Source organism: Ictalurus furcatus, chromosome 20, assembly GCF_023375685.1.
Source record: "Ictalurus furcatus strain D&B chromosome 20, Billie_1.0, whole genome shotgun sequence".
Classification (NCBI taxonomy): Eukaryota; Metazoa; Chordata; class Actinopteri; order Siluriformes; family Ictaluridae; genus Ictalurus; species Ictalurus furcatus.
Window position 1 is genome coordinate 15,243,155 of NC_071274.1, and position 21,733 is coordinate 15,264,887.

At 39.4% G+C, this 21,733-nt stretch overlaps 1 protein-coding gene across 1 annotated transcript; it reads right to left on the bottom strand.

The window, feature by feature from the left end:
* Positions 1-249: 249 nt before the first annotated feature.
* On the bottom strand, positions 250-15,566 carry cdc34b (cell division cycle 34 homolog (S. cerevisiae) b). Its single transcript, XM_053651583.1, has 6 exons — positions 15,491-15,566; positions 14,766-14,953; positions 8,105-8,191; positions 5,770-5,867; positions 4,452-4,586; positions 250-1,970 (listed from the first exon to the last, which is right to left on the bottom strand). Exons 1-6 carry the CDS (start codon positions 15,549-15,551, stop codon positions 1,757-1,759), a joined length of 783 nt encoding a protein of 260 aa, XP_053507558.1. The 5' UTR covers positions 15,552-15,566; the 3' UTR covers positions 250-1,756.
* Positions 15,567-21,733: the final 6,167 nt, after the last annotated feature.

Sequence of the window (21,733 nt, forward strand, 5' to 3'; positions counted from 1 at the left end):
TGTTGGCTCATGTGTTGTACTTTTTAAGATCACTAAAAATGTATTCTTATATTAAAAAAAACAGTAGCTAGCTTGTAGTCAGCATGTTGTTCGATCTTCAATACAATATGTCTAGTTTGCATTCTAACAAGCAATTGTGATTAAATGGCATGATAGATGATAGAAATGGTGATATGATGATATTGAAGAATGTCCCAAATGAGAGGCTGAGGTTTCTTAAAAGAGCCACTGCAAAAACTAAAAACGCAGTTATTCTAATAAAGATTTTTATTTTTCAGTTTTAAATAGGCCAACAAACCATAAAAATACATACAGGTCAGTAAAATGATCAGCCACATACTCACATGTGCACATCAGCATCAACGTTTAAGATTGTAAACCGCCTTCAAAAACAGAATTGATAGACTGATTAAATTGCTGTTCACAGGAAGGTTGGTGGTGCTGTGGGATTTTTTTATTATTATTTTTTTCCTATTTGTTTTATCCTGAGAGTCAATTAAAACAAGCTCACATTGAATTAATTCAACTGGTCAATGCTGATGTAGTTAAAAGCCCTCTCCAGTCTATAAATGCGCAAAGACATGAAATTAAATTAATGCAGACAGGGCTATCATTTTACTGAACGGAAAATTCAAAAATCAAAACACATGACCATTCATAAGTCCAGGAGAAAAATCAACCCAATAACCCCAAATGAAGGAATTTACATTGTGGCCATGAAAAAAAAATACATTCTCTATGAATAAAAACCTAGTTGTAGATTAAATGTAATTTGTGAGGGTGTGGTACAATATTGGCATCACAAAAACAAATATTTCAACTTGACAGGAAAAAAAAGGAAAAAAAAAAGACCCTCCCACCATTTTAACGTCATGATTCGCATCCTGGTTGAGAGGATGCACACTATCACAGGACATAAGGAAATGTGTGATTACAATTTGAGGTTAAAACGCCACCATCTTAAAATAATGCATGGTATCTGACATAGTGGTAGTAGGGGTTTAGGCCTCTGCAGGGCACACGTCAAGTGTTTGTCCCTCAAACCAAAAGGTTAATCATTCCCTTAACATCGATCTTTCTACAAGCATTCAAACCAGGTGTAGATCATCAATCCACAGCAATACACAGTTCAGTGTTTTTCCTGCTCAAGCACATCAGCGCACAAAATCAGAGGTTTTAGATCAGGAAAACACTCATGTAACACAAACGTCAGGATAAAAGACAATTCAGCTCCTACATCTTGCCTCGGGAGCATGTAAGTATGCAAAATGCATTTTATTGCTGAACTGGTTGCACTTGCAGATGATCCTTGATTAGAGAACTTTCAGGAAAACAAAATGGCGGATGAAGGGAGCAGCACTGTGTAATAAAAATGCCACAACGCCAACATGCACAGTACAGCAAAAAAAAAATTTAAATCCTTTTCACCCCTTCATGGTTGTTCTATTATTTAGCTGTTTGACAAAGCAGAAATGTTTGGATTTCTATAATGCAAGAAAATGAGAGAGAGAAAAAAAACACACAAGGTTAAGATAAATGAAATGAGGGAGCAAATGTAAAACTCAATTCAACAGAGACCAGGAGAAATTTTCATTTTGCTTTCATTTTCCAACTAGAAAAAAAAGAAGACCAAGAAAAGAACCTAAAACATCTTTTATAGCATTTGCAAAAGAAAAGTAAATACAAGGTGCATGCGACAGCTTTTCAACGTTTCAGGGTAAAGGTGATGAAAAGGATAACGGTGGTGATGGCGGCGTCACGATTCCTCGTTTCCTGAGTCATCTTCATCGTAGCAACAGTCCTCATCGTTATTGTCCTCCAAGTCCTCATCGTCATAGTAATCATCGTAAAACAAGTCAGAGCCCTCGTCTGTAGCAGGGGCACGCGTGCGCACACAGTACTCAGCCAGCGTAGTGGGGACTTTAACTCCGTCTCGCTCAGCTTCTGCTTTAGTAGCCAGAACCTGTTTCCTGTAACACACACACACACACACACACACACACACACACACACACACACAGAAGATTCAAAAACCTCAAAGAAAACTCTAGTATCTCTTTCTAATATATTCATCTTCCACCTCCATTTTCAGTGCCTTCTTAAATAAGCATGTTCCCATGGGGTGTGCGAGTGTTTTGGAAAACATTCCGGCTATGACGTGCTATGCCACTGTAGTCGATCTCACCGCACATTATTTAAAGCTACAGTGCATAGCTGTACAAAAAAAATAAATAAATTGATTATGATTATTGACTCAGGGATCATCATCCCCAAGCTGAAAGTAGTCCAGCTACACGATTACTGCCAGGAGTCGCAGCCAATCAGGAAAGAGAATCAAAGCAGGGTGAACAATAGATTATTTCTCGCTGAAGAATTTGTTCTGTAATTTTGTTGACCTGTGAATCATAGCATGCTGATTTATTCTAAGGCAGTATTTGTATTGTTAGGCAGTGGTGGCTAACAGGGTGCTTGTGTATTTTCACATTTCAAACTTGGTTAAACTGGCCCAGGAGCCTACTGTTCTACTGATGGTTTTGTTTGGGTGATGAAAACAACAGCGGATATCTTCTGCGTCACAAATACTTGGGGAACATCCCAAATGACATTCTACACTACTAAATAGCATGGCAAAACACCTTTACTGTCGGTAGTGTGTTATTATTTAGCATATATAAAATGAGGTTTGGGCCCTAACCCTGAATTCTCATTGGATTTAAATTACTTCGTAGTCAACTGATCTCTGATCCACAAGCTGAAGAAGGACGCAGCACCACATTCCAAAAATTCCAAAATCCTACATCCTGCAGCTTGTATTCTGTATTCCAGCAGAAGTATATGAACACTTTGCAATGCACTGTAGAATATGCGGCCTTAAAGGCTTCAAGCGTTCAAGTTTCGCAGTCAGAAATGAATGTTTATCGGAGCAGTCTCTGTAACCCAGACATTCCTGCCTAGAACGCCACTGTAGCCAAATATTTTAAATGAAGTCTACAAATGTATTTGTTGAAATATATAGTGCAGGGTTTTCCCATCTCCATCCTGGTGGGCTGTAGTGATATGTGATAGTGAAACACAGTTGGTGATTTCCCTAGCTCAGTGGTCCTTAAAGTGCACCTATTATGGTTTTTCCAAATATCACCTTTCATGTAGTGTGTTATAGAGCTGTTTGTGAATGTAAAAACATCTGTAAAGTTTCAAAAATCAAAGCGCATAACAAATGGTGTTATTGACTCCCAAAAGAAGGAACCGATTCTGAACAGCTGAAACGAGTCGTCAGTATTTTTTAATTACAAGCACATTAAAGTGTTTTTTGACCTTGGATGCATGTAAATCTATTGTACGAGACCTTTAAAATAAAATTAGGCACGTTTGAAAACCATAATAGGTGCGCTTTAACCTTTTTGTGAGTGTGGCCCACTTAAAAAAAAAAAAAAAAAAAAAAAAAAAAAAAAAAAAAAAAAAAAAAAAAAAAAAGACAATGTTTTGCGATCCCCAGGGAGTCACAACCCCCAGGTTAAGAACCATTGCCCTAGTTAATTACCTGCTTTAATAGCTGTGTTGGGGGGGGGGTGGTAATGTACCAAATGAGAAACTGCCAGTGAGGTGTTCCGTATGCTGACTAACCACAAGAGGGCAGCCTTATTCAAATGCATTGTAGCAGATTTCTGACTGAAACTTGAAATCTCTACAAGATGCCATACACACACCTAAAAAGCTAGTAATATGACTTTGCCTTAGCATGAGACAGATATATATAATTTTTTTTTTAATGTATGAATATGAAGTTTTAAATCCAAAAAGAAAAGTTCAGTGGTGCAAAAATACAACAGTGATGTTGGGGGGAAGAAAAAAAAGTGGTCTAGTCATCCTTCACCACATTCCCAACAAGCAGGCGAGGGTGTATGTGCTGTATGCCAAGAGATCGCTACAGTCCTGCACGCTTGACCCCTACACTGTCAGAGGCATTTTGCTGGCAAGGTTCATGCCCACTTGTCCCCTTAGAGGGGAGGGCTGCAGCAAATCAGTACAAAGTTCATCTGACTGATCACCTTTATCCTATGCCAAACCTTTATAGACTGCTGGGAGTGGTCCTTTCCAGGATAAAGGACAAGCTCTCACTGAATGGTTTCATGCAGATGATAAATGTAAATCATATTCTATGGCCTTTAAGTCACCAGATCTCAACCTAACTGAACACCCATGGGAGATTTTCACCACCATTATCAAAACACCATTTCAGGGAATATCTTTTTGGAAGAATGTTCATCCCACCAGTTCAGTTCAAGAGATTTAGACAGTGTACAGAATCTACGCCATTCTGGCACGTGATGGTTTTCCTTTCATTTGTTACCTGGTGGTATATCAAATCAGAGATGTGTCAATGGCAAAAAACAAATAATAAAAAAAAAATATTTAAGAGAATGGTGGAAATGCTGAGATCAGCATCTTACCGAATGATCTCTGCGTACTCTCTGTCCTTTCCTTTGCTATCTCTCCATTTGCGGTACATCACAGAGGCGTCCACGTTAGCAGGAGAGAAAGTGTTGGGCTCGTTCAACAAGGATATGACACTCAGCAGGATGGTTCTGAAACACACACACACACCATGGTTACCAGAAGGCTTTACAGAATTTTAAAATAGATCTACCCATAACAAGTGTTCAGGATACCACAATCCTAGGCCTAATCCTACTTTTGTTGGACGATATATTGGCCTGGAAATAATTGCGATAAACAATTCATCATTTGAATGAACGTCATTTTAATACCATTTTATGCCACTGATATCTGAAATACAAGAATTATTCTTTCTAGATTTTTCTTCTTCAGTAAACATTGTTAGTGCATTATTATCTCGTGTCAAATTTTAAACAAACAGTGCTTGCTACTCGAAATTCGAACCCACAGTTTTTGCATTCTTAAATACGATGAACATTCGAAGTTGGAACTTTCATTTTTACAGCCCTAGAGCAGACGAGAGGACAGAAGCAGGGCGAATGGCTAAAATGTTGGTGACATTCATTCTTATGTAAACAAACATGCATGTAAACACAATGGGCGATATCGAGGTCAGCAAAAAATGTTCCAGGTCATAGAGCCATATATCGTACGATAAATCGATAATGTAATTATCGTGACAGGCCCACACAATCCTACTGCCCATGTAGCAGAAAACTGAGCGAGTAAAGATGTCTGTGTGATTTGACAGAAGGTAAGGGTTTCTACAAAACAAGAGAAACTAAAATCTGACCCAAAATCTCTGAGAAAAATAAATATGGAGACAATCACGACTTGGCAGTGATTGAAACATGAGCTTCATTGAGGACGGACTGCTGATTTGTCACATATATTAGAAAAACCATTCTGTGTTCAGTGACAGCTGCTCTTGAAAAACATGCACACACATGCTTGGGTGCGCGAACTCACACACACGCACCACTAACTTCCAGGAAGATACGAGGCTTTCCTTTAAAGCTACAGGCATGTGAAACTCGATATTAGAGGTAGTGGCAGACCACAAACATCAAAGAAAAACAAATCTAGGACAGGAAAGGACTGTTAGTCACTTCCTATCACATGACTAAAATACACAAGTACACCATTCTACACCTACACTAACTGCAAAAAGAAAATCCAGGCATAGAGAAATAAGCTTTTAGCTGAAAAAGTGGCATTAAAAAAATAAAAGCTACTATATGACTGACACACACACACACACACACACACACAAAGTAAGGCATGATGAGAGGCGTGTGTGTTTGTGCTCACCTGACGTTCTGTGTTGGGTTCCACCTCTCCGAGGGCAGCTCTCCGCTCTGCGGATCATCTACTGGAGGGTGGAGGATAGAGATACACACGTCCCCGTTCTGAAAGACACACACACACCATTCATTTAAAGGCTGACCATTATGTCCTTCAAGGTATCGCCAAAAGCATACGCAACAAGGCTGCACAATATTTTGTAAATACGATACGCTGCTACTTCTGCTGGGGTCCCCCTCCTAGATTGTCCGTAAACTCGACATACTCGATGGATAGCAAACATTGCATCACTGAGCGTAACTAAACAAAACAAAACAACAATCTATGCTTGACTAAGCAGCACTAGTGTTCTTCTGCAAGGTTTATATTAACGCACTCGTTCTAAGACATTTAATACATGCCTTTATTTTTGTATGGAGATATTTAACATTTTTGGAAAGAGTTGCTACCTTTACATGCACATCAATATTCTGATATTTTAATCGGAATTTGCTGATATTGTAATTAGTACAGAGTCACGTAAACTCTGCAATCTTATTGGCCGATTCAGATTAAGACAATATTCTGATTCACCAAATTCAGATTCCCAGCCCTGGAATATGTCTTTTTAATTAGAAAGTTGTTACATGTAAACACCTTATTCAGAAAATCCACTGAAAGGAGATATATGCGCACGCTCAGTTCGCAAGGAATTGTGGTTGCTAACAGATGCATAGTTGTAGGCCAGGTATTTAGGAATGGCAACTCGGGCATACTTACAACAACCACGTACACAGGAATATTCCGATGCCTATGTACGCATATGTATATCCTATTCGGAATATGGCTGCAACCCGAATATAGACCTTAAACGGAATTTGATGTGCGTGTAAACGTAGTCACTGTCAGTGCATTGTAACAGTCAGAGCTAAAACAGTAACTTTCAGATTTCTAACACAGGAAAAGTCTTCAGGATGGATGGATCTGCAGTTCCTCTGTAACATTCCAATCTGCAGCTTCTGTGTTATTAACTTGAAAAGATAAATTTAACAACGATTAAAACATAAGTGATAACAGGAACTTACTTGTTCCACAAAAATAAAATGTAACTATAAATTAATAAAAACAATTTTAAAAAATTATTATGCCTTGTTTTTTACTAAATAACGTAATCGCTGATGAATTGTATACGCCTTCAAAATGTACAGTCTCCCACTACCACCAATACAGCTCAACAATTTTGATGACATCATTCTGCACTTCAGCTTAATCAGATTTTCTGTCCAATCAAATGGAATCACTCTGGAATCTGAAGTGTCCCGCCCACAATGTTATAAAAATCACCTTGCCGAAGTTGCTGTTGTTGAGTGAGAGAAATCATAGCAGGAGTGGGTAGTAAATGTCAGACAGTTTAAAACACATGCATTCACTCAGTTTCCCAACTGCAAGTTGGTTAAGAAGGAAATGGCTTGAATTAATTCATTTTCAATTTTGTCAAGTACGGCTTAGCCCAGGCTGTGAGGCAACCTAAACGCTAAAGGCTATTTAAAAAGGGGGAGGAGCCACTACATATGCCCCGCAGTGGCTTCCTGTTTCAGTGGAAATTGCATCAGCACACCAAATATCACTGCACATTTCAAGGGACGTCAAGATGCGTTCTACAACAGTAAATTATTGATCTGTCTAATTTAAAAAAAACAAAACTCAAATACTTAATGAAGCAACTCATTGTGGTGCTGTGTTCACTGGAAGCCTTACTGGCTATACTGGCTTTTGTGAACATTCCTGCCTTGATTTATTGTTATGGCTTGAAACCTTGTGTACTGTCCTCTTTCGAGTTGCTCCAAGGCTGGTTTACTTGAGAATTGCCAGGAGAGTGTTGCTGAAGGTTTTGAAAGACTTTGAATGCGTGTGTGTGTGCGCGCGAGAGTGTGCGCCTTGGGCTCTCTTTGTTCAGAACTTTGTTTTGGTTAAACCCATTCTCAGGAGTGAAGGATGGCTTCAGCAGAAATGTACAAACATGCTTTTTTTTTTCTCTGGAAGGCTCATGCACATATTTCAGAGCTTTAGAAATGTTACCATGTTAGCTCACTGCTGTTTGTCTGGTTCATACACTCAGTGCAACGTACCAGTGAACTTCCCTTACCTCATCATTTACAACAGGAAGAGAATTGTCATGTAAACCCAAATAAACAAATGTAGGTTAACACTCAACTGAGCAATCATTTTGTACTATTAAACATGGTGTGTCTGCAAATTGTCCAACCTGGTTATTAATAGGCTGAGAAAAGGGTGAGAACATTTAACTAGTAAGATTTTCCAACACCGATCACATGACAAAATAACAAAGGCATACTCTTACCTCATAAATGTTAGGGTGCCACATTTTTGTGAGGAATCTGAAGGCTGGAGGGGAGTAGGGGTAGTCGATGGGGAACTTGATACGTGCCTAGGGTTAAAAATAAAATAAATAAAATTAAAAATTAGTTCACCAAGCATACTGTAAAGAAAATAAACACACGAAGCAAATGAACAGGCTCAAATTCCCTGCATAGGTCCTCAGCCTCAGACCTAATTAAGTCTGATTTTATGCTTAACACAACAAACAACTTGACTGTACTATGAAGTACAGGACGATTTTGAATCCATTAAAGCCCCATAGTAATCGCACTTGGCCTACCAAAAGAAAGGTCTCCTCAGTCTCCCTCACTAAGCAGGACAATAAGGAGACGCTGGGACTGAGGGCTGCTGATAATTGGATTGGAGATGCATTACGACTCAAGGATACAGCACAGATATGCCAATGGGGAACATACCAAGCAAAAACAAAAATGAGTCAAACATCAGGCACTGCACATTTTATCCACTAAAACAACCAGGATACTGATTACACAAGACGTGTGCCCTCTGAGCACTGAACAAAAATGCAGCCAAGATCAAGTATCTGCCACTGAAACACAACACGAATGTCGTTTCCATGCCAGGGACACACGAGTAGTCCGGGATCAGACAACACCTTGTAAAATATTGAAAATGTTTGCATGGTACCAAAAGGTGAGCGTTACGTAAAACGGCCAGCTGGAATTAAAATCTGAATGAGACTGTGCGCTGCAGAATTTACTGATCAGCTCGATTAGCACCCTAATGAGAAACATTAGCCTTGTGATCAGTCACTGGTAGACATTAGGTAGTCACCAATTATTTATACTTTGCACTACATATCTTGTGTCCACAAGACTGACATTAACCTACTCAAAAAGGCAGTGATTTCAGTTCTGTGAGGCTTAAAAATTACGTGTGCGGTATTTTCCAAAGGATTGTAAAGATCTGAAATTTAACTTATTTTCAGACATTTCTTGAAACATGCCAACGCAATTACATTACTGTCCTTTAACCAAGTGCTCAGGGTGTGCAGAAACAGCCGAGAGAATGTCACAAGCGTGCAAAGCTGTCAAAGCTCAAAGAAAAAGGTGTCATAAACAGCTTTGACATTTCCAATATTCTTATAAAAATTCAAATCGTAAAGATAAATTAAACCTTTCTATGAGCCGTAGCTCTATGCATGCTCAGAAGTGGGTGAAATATCTAAATTTTCCATTTCTAAATTTTTAAATGATAATATACTGTGGCGCTCAACATTCCCAAGCTAATAATGAAGTTATGGCCAACAGCGTACTGTACATCACAGAATAATTTAACATTACCACAATATCAGTGCAATTCACAGAATATCATCTGCATAAAAGGACCATATTTACTGACCAATATTTGGGCATTCTTTCCATGATTGCATGATTCTGTTGAAAAACAAATTAATAATAATTCAAACTGACCTTTCACAATTAATTATTGTGTCCTGTAAAACCGACTATTTTTCAAATGCAAGAAATAGTATGTAAAAATAAAAAAACAAAAAGTCCAGGCAGCTCCACTGCTGCACATTTTCACTACTTCTGAACAAATATGAGCATCTTTCCTAACCACACTGTTTATAATAATATAGTTATAAAAATACAAATGATTGCCTGTTATTTTGTGGCTTTAGACACCAGTAAATATATAAGAACCGAGTGACTATTTATGATCTTTTACTGGCCTTCAGTGCAAACATGGAGCACAGACTACACATTTATTACCCCCCCCCCCAAACAACACAAATACAGTTACAAAATATATTTATTTCTGTAGCACTTCGTGTTGATTACTGCCTGACCAAGCACAGCAGACGAGTGACGGATGATCTTTCGAGAATCAGTAGCACATACGTGGAAAACAGAAACAGGTGTGCTTGTAGCTCCTCGTGGTTTAATATGTACACAGAAATTAAAGACACAAGCCAGATTTAAATCATGGGTTTTATGTGTGATGCAACAAGAGAACACTGCAGCTTGCATACAAAATGGTGACGACCGAGTTTTTGGCCACCCCGCTGCATTACGTAACGTTGCCCACAAGTTGTTTATAACTGGGACAACTTATTTTCCAGACTAGAATTAGCTAGCTGTTACTAAGACAAGTGAGTTATACTACACAGCGATTTTATGGCTGCAAGTCTCCTATTGCAGCACTATGAAGTCACCAGTAAGCTTTCCTGCTACAGGTTGCCATAGTAACATTTATCAGTGGGTGTCGCAACTACTATTCCACCTTTGACGACAAACCAATTTTCTTGCTGCTAATATTAAAAATTCTAAAGAGAGCACGTTTGTAGAACAATAAATAAATAAATAAAATATTCAGTGTGTGTATATTTTATACATACACACATACATACACACATACACACACATATATATACACATACATACATACATACATACATACACACACACACACACACACATATATATGCATCACATTCGACGAGATGAAGGCAAAGCAGCGTGTGATCTATGCCATCTATCTGCGGGGAAAGGGCAAGTACCAATTAGCTTAGCCTCCATGCTTCCTGGGTGAAGTGTCCGTCTTGGCACTGCTCATTCCCGGGCACCAGAGCCGCACGAGTCGGCCTCAGATCCACACGCCTCCTGCTAGCAAGAACGGGAGGTTACAGATCACGTGCGCTCTACTGTTTTCACTCCCATTGGAAGTCGCTGCACCAAGTCACTCCAAATTTGCATAAAGTTAAACTTTTCTCAACTTTGTCGCATCACTGGACACGCCCACATCTAGTCGCCAAAGGTCGCTGTCGCTCATGTAGCTGACAGTCACCAGCTCTCATTGCCACTTTGTCGCTGCACGTGTAAATGTAGTTTTAGTGTTAAGCTAGCCAGGTCATTTTTTTAACTATTACTGAGATGCTCTTGCTCATTCCTTTTCAGAGTATATAGCCAATCATACCCAACAATTAGGAACCGCCCACACAATTGTGTTGTTGCTGGGGAGGGGGGGTTGGGGAGAAGCCATAACTGATTGCACCTGCATTTATCAAACTGAATATTAACCGGTAAATTTGTGAAATCATTCACAGGAGCATTTCCACAAAAAGTGTGGTAAAAATCCAGTTCGTTTGTATCCTATCAGAGCTCTAGAGTGTGTGCAAATTTACATATAGGGAGATTTATGTGAACCAAATAACTGGCCCAAGTTACTTTAGTGTAAATCCCTTACATATTTCAATTGCTAAACAACATCAATTGTTTGCCATCAGTTGTTTGATGGCTCAGCAACAAGGCTCATACACTACATAAACTTCTACCTGGAGAGCACATTGGATCCCCAAATCCCACGTTCTCGTGAAAATAGACATGAAAGCAGTCTACCATGTGACAGTCAGTTGTTTTTTTGGAAACAAGAAAAAGAGAAAGATGCTGAGGAAATATTGGTTGGGGAGATGCAAGCAATCTTTACAGTCTGTTTTGCAAAGAGAACTAAAGCGAACAGCCATTTCGATATGATGTCAAACTTTCTTACAGAAGCAATATTATTGTGCTCACTGTCCAACACAAATGGATGGATGAACAATCTGGACTGATTGCTCTGCTGCACAGGAGAGCAGATGAATTCGATTTCCTCTGGGAGTCTCATTGGCTGATTCTCATTGCTGTATTTTTAACCAGTCGCAGAGAGTCTCACAGCAAGTGAGACATCATGACAACATTAAACATGCTTGAAAGCACACCATGTGGCCAAAAGTATGTGGACACCTGATCATCACATCCACATGTGCTTTTTGAACAAACAATTCCAGATTTAGTCCACTTTGAGGCCGTAATAACCTTCTACTCTTTTGGGAAGGCTTTCTACTAGATTTTGGAGCATGGCTGTGGGGATTTGTGCTCAATTCTGCCAAAAGAGCATTAGTGAGGTCAGGCACTGATGTCGGGTGAGGAGGACTAGAGTGCAGTCAGCTTTCCAGTTCATCCCAAAAGGTGTTCAGTGGGGTTGAGGTCAGGGCTCTGTGCAGGCCACATCAAGCTTGGCAAATCATGTCTTCATGGATCTTGTTTCATGCACAGAGGTATTGTCATGCACATACCTATTGTCAGGTACATGTTTGAGCCCTTTAGCTCCAGTGAAGTGAAATTGTAAAGCTACATCATATAAAGATATCCTATACATTTGCATGCTTCAAATTTTTGTTGCAACAGTTTGGGGAAGACCCACATACAAGTGTGATGGTCAGGTGTGCACAAACCTTAAATATCTTACCCATTATGGGGGGGGGTCACAATGAATTGTGAAATCTCATGCTTGTCAAACAGATTTGGCTTATTTTTGGCTTATTAATAAATGCTGAGACGTGCATAATGTAATATAATGTAGAGTACATGAAATGTGCATAAAGGTTTTTTTATTGTGGAAATGGATTTTTCTGTCTTCAGCCACATCTTTTAGCTTTTCTTGTGCTCCAGGTCAGAATACTGTCAACAAAGCTTGTTCATTTTTAAATACTGAAGAAGAAAAAAATCTAAATAATGCATGTTTAAGTACTACTAATTCACCAACACTGTATCAAAATGGAACAAAATCAGCAAATACAAATCAAATAGTGAGACCCTGGTAGTCAGTCTGCTTTCTATATTTTATTCGCAATAAAAGGATGCAGAAATACTCCAAAACAGACTATTACAAAGATCATTTTGAATACCCTTCATCGGTGTAAATTTGGTTTAATAATTTGGCGTATGTTACAAATGCGTCTCCACTGGTCGTAGTAGTGAATCTACAGTTTGCTGGAGAAGCATAAACAGTCGCACATGCCTATAGACCGGAAATGCGATACGCGTGAGCATGAAGTCATCGTTTCACAAATTCTCGGTGTTGTACGTTCACATGGAGAGATGACAACAGTGTTGTTTTCAAAAACTTGCGCAGTGAAACCCGCTTTCAAAAGTTTGCGGTTTCAGTCCCCAAAACGCTGTTGTCGTGTAAACGAACAGCCAAAACCGCATAATTTTTTTTCCGTTTTTAGTTGAGAGCATTGTCGTGTAAATGGCTGCTGAGATAATTGCACCGTTTAACAGTACATGAGCAGTCACTGCGGGAGGTAGTGCATGGAGAGTAGCCACCATGGGGGGGGGGGGGGGGGGGGGTTGGGGGTTGCGGGGGAGCCCCAAAATCAGGGCTAAAATCATGTAGCATGGACAAGGTCATCTAATCTTTTTTTTGTTGTTGTTGTTGTTTTCAGCTCTGCGTGAGCTTTGCCCTGTCTGGGAGTTTTATGGGCATTACTGAATGTAACTCACTGTGCCGTAAACACGTTTGGTAATTTACAGCTACTCTGTGACACACAACTTTACTTGTTATCTTGTCTTGTTAAACGATCAAATGATTTGATTACGCAGAACTTGATAACGGATCTTGTCAGTTTGATTCCTTCTCTGTTCTTTGGTTGAAGCATGGCCTGTGGTGAACAGTTGTGAAGCTGCACTGCACACCAGGAGCCCTGCAGGTTCTCACACACGCACACAGAGAGGTGGGGGGGGAGCAGCTCACACTCCCAGCTCTGGCACTGCTCAAGTCTGAACACAGCCGCAGAAGGTAATGACGCCAGAGTATCGGCCAAACCCACAGAGCTTCAGCAGTGTAAACAAAGACAATAGATCGCCGTGTGTCAATGTGTCCCAGTTTAAAAACTGCATCAGAAGACATATTACTCACTTCTCTTGAAACTAACCCATTGCATCGAACTGTGTTTTGACATCCGTTAGCCAGACAATGAAACGTACTCGGTAGGATCCTTATTGTGTGACAGATCAGGAACTGAAACTTGGGTCATTTCCTATTTGTGCAAAGTTAATCTGAAGCATTACTTCTTACACAGTGCTTGACTACGATAAAACAAATAAAACCTGCGTTATCATCAACTTTCTGTTCAATACCTATACAGTAACACAGTGTTAATACTGAAATGACTTGATAAGGCAGATCTTCCTCAGAAACGAACACTCTGCTCTTCTTTAATCCTCACATTATCAAAACGTGCCAAAAATATAGGGACAGCATGAGCAGACATTTTGACTAAAATACTTGTAGACTTTTCTGGTGTGACAAAGCTCGTTCATGTGTTGCCTACTTTAGAAGGGATTAAAAAAAAGTGATTGAAAAGCAATAATAATTTTATCTTCATTGTTACAAATGAAACTGTAAATGTTAAATTTCTTAGGTGTAAGACATTTAGTAACACACAATGTTCCAGACTGAAACTAGGATCAAACTGAGCTCGAGTCGCGCTGTTCACAAAAGCGGAACAAAAGAAGGAAATCCATTATACTACCCTTCTGACTGAAATATATTACTATCTCCCAAAATATACATCATACAGCTTCTCTCTAACCAGGAAAACGAGCCTCGCTTTTAGATAAGCTGGTGAATGTTCTTCAGAAATGTCAATTCCGGTATATAAACTATAAGAGCGCGCTGGAGCTAAATAAACACAAAGCTAGCATTAGCGAACTAGCAATGATGGCTTCATGAAGATAAATTTAGAGCTCGGACATTGCTATATATAGCCAGAGAAACGCGCACCGACTGAAACATTACAACACACACATAATATAGAAATATTCAACTAATCTTACCTTAAAGTAACCCCCTTCATAGAGTGTATTTGGTGGTCCAAAAATGGCCACTTCCCAGTTATAGAGGTCTGCCTCGTCCACCAGGGTGATCTTAAAGCCCTCCACTGGCTCCTCTTGGAGGCTTTTCATTTCGAGCATTAACGCTTTCTGTGAGCTTGCTACGTGAGAAGTGCTGTTCTGAGCCATTTCTGAGAGGGGGAGGAAAAAGTCACGAATTGAACGGATTTACAGACAACGCCTGGGTAGTGTTTCCTCTCGGGCTAACCCAAACTAAGCTAAGCTAGCAGGTTATGCTAGCTGGCTTTGTGTGGTAGCTCGCGAGCTCTGCCAGCTACACAAAAACGCCTATTGTTTGTTGGAGTTGCCGAACGAGTCGCTCAGTGTGACACATACAAGTTAATTCCCTACTCAAAAACGACCCTCCTTCCACAAAACGAACTAACCGAATACGTTTATTTAACCGTCTAACATTATAAATGGTTTACTTTGTAAATATCACGCCATCCAAATGTAGACTAGCACACTTATTTTCCTAGCCACAAAGCTAAACTATCCAAATGGCAACGACTTATCTTTCGAAACGCGCTACTCTATCATGTCTTTGTCTATTTTTGTACAAAAGTTGTCAAATTCTTCTTTTAAAACACAATAATAACTCTACGCGGTGTTTAAAGCGACTTGCTCAACAGAGAAAATGGAGTAAACAACTGAGATAGTTGACTGACTGTTTGTCGCAGCTGGTGGAATCTCCAGTATGGCTCTGATGTTTCCATCAGTTCCACTCATCAATAAGTTCGCAATGCATTGTGGGTGTTGGAGTTTACAAGGGCAGCCCCTTAACGCTACCTTTAACTTCACAGTTAAGGATTATCAAATGTTTTCTGCCTTGAACCGACCTCCTTATGATCGCAGCTCAATTATACAAATGTTCAAATGCTATTTTGTATATAATAATAATTCAACAAAAACTCCCAGAGCTATAACAACGAAAAAACAACAACGTCCGGGGCAGTTAAAATGTGGAGTCGTTGGGCATTTATGAACATCATTACTGCGCAGTTATTGCGCAAAGCAGTTATGTTACATATGTATATAATCATATGAGCTGTCTGTGTAAGCTAACCACCACAAATGAGCATTTTGGAACTGAAATAAAGTATTTCAGGAGACCTTCAAACTGAGAATTTTGATTTTGTATATTTTTAAAAAGCTGATTTTTTTTTTAAAAACCAGTTTAAAAATACAATGTGGTTTAATGTGTTTCCACTCTAGTTAGTGTATACGGTTTATAAAGGAATAAACGTGTGTCGCAATGCCACTGTCTGTATCAGATTAGTGCTCCAGATATTCCTATTTGTATCTGTATACGGATTTAAACAATAGAGGAAATAAAATAAACCTGAGGTAGAAATGTCAGCATGCACCGCTGAACCCCCAGACCCCCCAACAAACAAACAAACAAACAAAAACAATAGAAACCATGAAATAATTATTTATGGTTTCCACTATACATACCATTACAAAGAATCAGCTGTTAACCATTAAAACCATTACATTTATTAGTCCTTGATGGTGTCCATTAGACATAACATGCTACAAATAGAATTCAACAAATTACCAGTAGAGACCCACAGCGATCATCACAGTTTCCATTAAAACCAATACAATTCCCATTATAACCCTTAAAACCATTACAAATTCTATGATGGTTTCTATTGTTTTTTTCAGCAGGGTGGTCTGTGAATTAATTTGCTCAACAGTTCCTCAACCTCAGATACATCACTTGCGTTTATAATTAGTTTCAACTGGATGTGCACAGGCTTGCATTATTTTCCTCAACTTTTTCCAACAAATTGATCTGGTTCTATTTTTCCGAAATATAAACAAACTAGTAGCCTTATTATTTCCACCATAGTGCAGCCTCCTGCTCATATGACCAGATGCCCTGCGAACCTTTCTGGCAAAAAAATAATAATACTTCATTAAAAATAAATTTAAGAAATAAAAAATTATAGTGTGCCTCCTATTTGTGTTTGTATTTGTATCTGTTTAGAACCCTTTCTCCCTTCATTCTGAGTAATGTATTTGGTTCCATCCCGCATAATGCAAATCGACATGTACTGTATATCATGATAAAATAAACTGACACATTTATCAGAAAATAAGACTTTCAGGGATATACGACACACTTAACACTCTTAGCACACTGTTTACCCATCTACCAGTTTGCAAATGAATGTGGAACAGTGTTATAGTTTAAGAGAAGACATGTTATAGATGCAAGGGGACACGGAGGCTTAGTGGTTAGCATGTTTGCCTCACACGTTGGGTGTGTGCACGGAGTTTGCATGTTCTCCTTGTGTTATGGGGGTTTCCTCCGGTTATTCTGTTTTCCTCCTCCAGACCAAAAACACGTTTCCAAATTGTCGTAGTGTATGAACGGGTGTGTGAATGTGTATGATTGTGCCCTGTGATGGGTTGTCACCCCTTCCAGGGTGTTCGCCGCCTTGTGCCCTGAGTCCCCTGGGATAGGCTCCAGACTCCCTGTGTAAGATAAGAGGTACAGTGAGGGAAAAAAGTATTTGATCCCCTGCTGATTTTGTATGTTTGCCCACTGACAAAGAAATGATCAGTCTATAATTATAATGGTAGTTGTATTTGAACAGTGAGAGACAGAATAACAACAAAAAAATCCAGAAAAACGCATGTCAAAAATTTTATAAATTAATTTGCATTTTAATGAGGGAAAAAAGTATTTGACCCCCTCTCAATCAGAAAGATTTCTGGCTCCCAGGTGTCTTTTATACAGGTAACGAGCTGAGATTAGGAGCACACTCTTAAAGGGAGTGCTCCTAATATCAGTTTGTTACCTGTATAAAAGACACCTGTCCACAGAAGCAATCAATCAGTCATATTCCAAACTCTCCACCATGGCCAAGACCAAAGAGCTCTCCAAGGATGTCAGGGACAAGATTGTAGACCTACACAAGTCTGGAATGGGCTACAAGACCATTGCCAAGCAGCTTGGTGAGAAGGGGACAACAGTTGGTGCGATTATTCGCAAATGGAAGAAGCACAAAAGAACTGTCAATCTCCCTCGGCCTGGGGCTCCATGCAAGATCTCACCTCGTGGAGTTGCATTGATCATGAGAACAGTGAGGAATCAGCCCAGAACTACATGGGAGGATCTTGTCAATGATCTCAAGGCAGCTGGGACCATAGTCACCAAGAAAACAATTGGTAACACACTACGCCGTGAAGGACTGAAATCCTGCAGCGCGCGCAAGGTCCGCTGCTCAAGAAAGCACATATACATGCCCGTCTGAAGTTTGCCAATGAACATCTGAATGATTCTGAGGACAACTGGGTGAAAGCGTTGAGGTCAGATGAGACCAAAATGGAGCTCTCTGGCATCAACTCAACTCGCCGTGTTTGGAGGAGGAGGAATGCTGCCTATGACCCCTGGAACACCATCCCCACCGTCAAACATGGAGGTGGAAACATTATGCTTTGGGGTTTTTTTTCTGCTAAGGGGACAGGACAACTTCACCGCATCAAAGGGACGATGGACGGGGCCATGTACCGTCAAATCTTGGGTGAAAACCTCCTTCCCTCAGACGGGGCATTGAAAATGGGTCGTGGATGGATATTCCAGCATGACAATGACCCAAAACACATGGCCAAGGCAACAAAGGAGTGGCTCAAGAAGAAGCACATTAAGGTCCTGGAGTGACCTAGGCAGTCTCCAGACCTTAATCCCACAGAAAATCTGTGGAGAGAGCTGAAGGTTCGAGTTGCCAAATGTCAGCCTCGAAACCTTAATGATTTGGAGAAGATCTGCAAAGAGGAGTGGGACAAAATCCCTCCTGAGATGTGTGCAAACCTGGTGGCCAACTACAAGAAACGTCTGACCTCTGTGATTGCCAACAAGGGTTTTTAAACCAAGTACTAAGTCATGTTTTGCAGAGGGGTCAAATACTTATTTCCCTCATTAAAATGCAAATCAATTTATAACATTTTTGATGTGCGTTTTTCTGGATTTTTTTGTTGTTATTCTGTCTCTCACTGTTCAAATAAATCTACCATTAAAGTTATAGACTGATCATTTCTTTGTCAGTGGGTAAACATACAAAATCAGCAGGGGATCAAATACTTTTTTCCCCTCACTGTACCAAAAATTGGTGGATGAATGTTATGGATGCAATTTATATAAAAATCTGACATGACAAAAAAATTTTCTACCTGTAGTGTCTTAAATTTAAGTCTTTTACCTTAAACATCTAAACATTAACCTATCCATTTTTATGGGTAAAAGTACCAACCTATCATTATGACATTATGGTAATTATGGCATGTGGCCATATCATTAGCCTTCATTACTTGCTGTGCATGAGCAAACCACAGTTGTGTAAGGCAAAAAAAGCGAAAATTGTTATGAATGTGTCTCTGGGAAATTACAACAGTGTAGCCAGAAAAAAAACTTTAAGGGTGCCTATAGAGAAATACAATTCCAGAAGTGCAACTTTACGTTTTCACTGAAACCTAAGAGAGATTTCACTTAATCCATAATAAAACAGGTGATAAACTGTTAACATAGTTGTTCTACTGCTTGTTTTGATCAGATGTAATATTGTACATATGGTGGATCATTCGTACATTAATCTTCTGTAATTGCTGTACCCTGGTTGTAATGGTGGATGATCCAGAGCCTCAGGAACTCAAGAACACTGGGTGTGATGCAGGAATACACCCTGTCTGGAACACTAATCCATCACACACATTCACAGGAACAATTTACTATTAGACTCATGGAATCATGGACAGGCCTTGTGTTTTAGCTTAGCAGGATAGCTTGGTACTACTGGCTTTGTGCTGTTTTCCTGTGCTTATAATGTTGAATTTACAAAGGTATGCTAGGCACCATTCAATGATTCACAAACACAACACTGTAGGATCACCATATAGCACAATATGGTGCCAATTCTAACAAGCTAACAGACAATGTTAACATGCTAACCTGCTGATGTTAACTTGCAACTTAAAAAGCGAGTTCTTGTTTACAGGTTTTTCTCTTTCACCTGTTACTCAACTGTTTTATTGAGATTAATCCATAGAGGAGAAGGACCCATTTTACAAAATGTTCCTATGGAAGTAGCTCACAATAGTATTCTTCTACAGAAGGGGGTAAAATTCCAAAATCTTACATCCTATAGCTTTACTATTGTCTGAGGCTGTGCTTCATCCAGTTGTGTTGTGTAAATTAAAGGTACTGCTTGCAATCTTTAAGTATTTAATATAAATGGAAATTGAGAAAAAAATAAACCTTAGAACAACTGTGATTTGCAATGTCATCATCCAATGAATGTGGAGAATCTGGATTGATTCTTCATTTAATAATTTTGTTAATGTTTTTTCCCAACTCAGAAATTAGCCAGAACACAGCTGCTCAATTTCTTAAAAGGCAACAATAACAAAAAAATTAAAGCTGCAAGCAGCATTTTTGAAGGCTAAGCACCCAAACTCGGTGAGCCACACATTCACAGACGCGGTACAATTGTTGTCTAAGCAATCACAGGAAAACAGAGCCATAACTTGAGGTAAAGGGATGCGAGAGTTATTTGTAGTTTCACTCATGATGTGTATGTTTTGACCATGGACAGTGGTGGAGTTCTGTAAGTGTAGAAGGAACGGCCTAGATGAACAAATGGGCAGCAGGGTGGCATTGCTTTTGCAGCTGCCATTACTGCTGTGATCTTTGGTGTTGTCTGTTGCTACTTTGATCTGTGGTTGTGATTGCTACTGCTCTGATCTGAATTTGTTTCTTTTGGATTTAAAAAAGATCTAAGCTATTTATGTTTTCTCATCAGTCTAAGCCTTTTCCCCACTTTGTGCAAGTTTAAACAGGTCTCAATATGATGTGAGGGGGAGGAGTAAAAATGACAGTTAGATGGAAGCATTTTGAGCATGTTATTGTAACTTTTGACGAGTCAGTGGTGCTGTCAAGAAATTTGTTGCATAGCCTCAGGGCATGGTCGTGAAAATGCCTCCCAAGATTTGTGTCAGTGTGCTAGGTCATTACCAACGTATTTGCCAGCATGTTACAGGAGAATGGTTTGAATATCAAAATTCCTTTGATAGCTTTTGTTCAGACATTCAAAATCTTTGGACAAAATTTGGAGGAATAACAAAAATGGCAGTTAGATGTAAGCATTTTTTAACATGTTGTTACTTTTGACCAGTAGGTGGCGCTAGGATAAAATTTGTGGCATAGCCCCAAGTCATGGTCCTGAGAATGTCTACCAAGTTTTGTTGATACATAGATGCATTGCTGAGATACAACCTCACATCCTGTTTTTTTGCATTTGCCAGTGCGGTACAGGAGAACAGTTTTGAATATCAAAATTCCTTTGATAAGTTTGTTCAGACAGGTTTCAATATTAAGTCAGCCAAATTCGGTGAAGATTGGACAAAAGTTGGAGGATGTGTAGTAAAAATGGCAGTTCGACGTAAGCATTTTAGGCATGTTATTGTAACTTTTGACCAGTAGGTGGTGCTGTCACGAAATTTGTTGCATAGAGTCTATGCCATCTACGCCATAGACTCAGGTCATGGTCCTGAAGAGGCCACCAAGTTTTGTGTCAGTGTGCAAAGTCTTTGCTGAGATATATCCTCAATTCCTCTTTTTATTTTTTTTAAATGGCTTCGCTGGCAGGTTCATTGGCCCATTACTGACAAGCCGTTTGGAATATTCAAAATTATTTTGATATCTTTTGTGAGGCTTACTCTGATAATGACGTGCCAAATTTGGTGATGATTGAACACATTTTGTAGGAGGAGTAGCAAAAAACAGGTTTTAACAAAATCAAAGATGGACGACAGGAAGTACACTTGAATTTCAGCTCTTGGTGTGTGTTCATTTCAGTATGCTCCAGGGAATTATAAGAAAAATTAATAAGGAAACAAATTAA

What these genes read in the sequence shown, in the direction of transcription:
- cdc34b (XM_053651583.1), bottom strand. Translation starts at nt 15,551, where the DNA reads ATGAGTGGAACTGATGGAAACATCAGAGCCATACTGGAGATTCCACCA. An exon ending in ATGAAGGGGGTTACTTTAAG is followed by an intron (nt 8,192 to 14,765) that starts GTAAGATTAGTT and finishes TTTTAACCCTAG; the next exon opens with GCACGTATCAAGTTCCCCAT. An exon ending in AACCCAACACAGAACGTCAG is followed by an intron (nt 4,587 to 5,769) that starts GTGAGCACAAAC and finishes TGTGTGTTTCAG; the next exon opens with AACCATCCTGCTGAGTGTCA.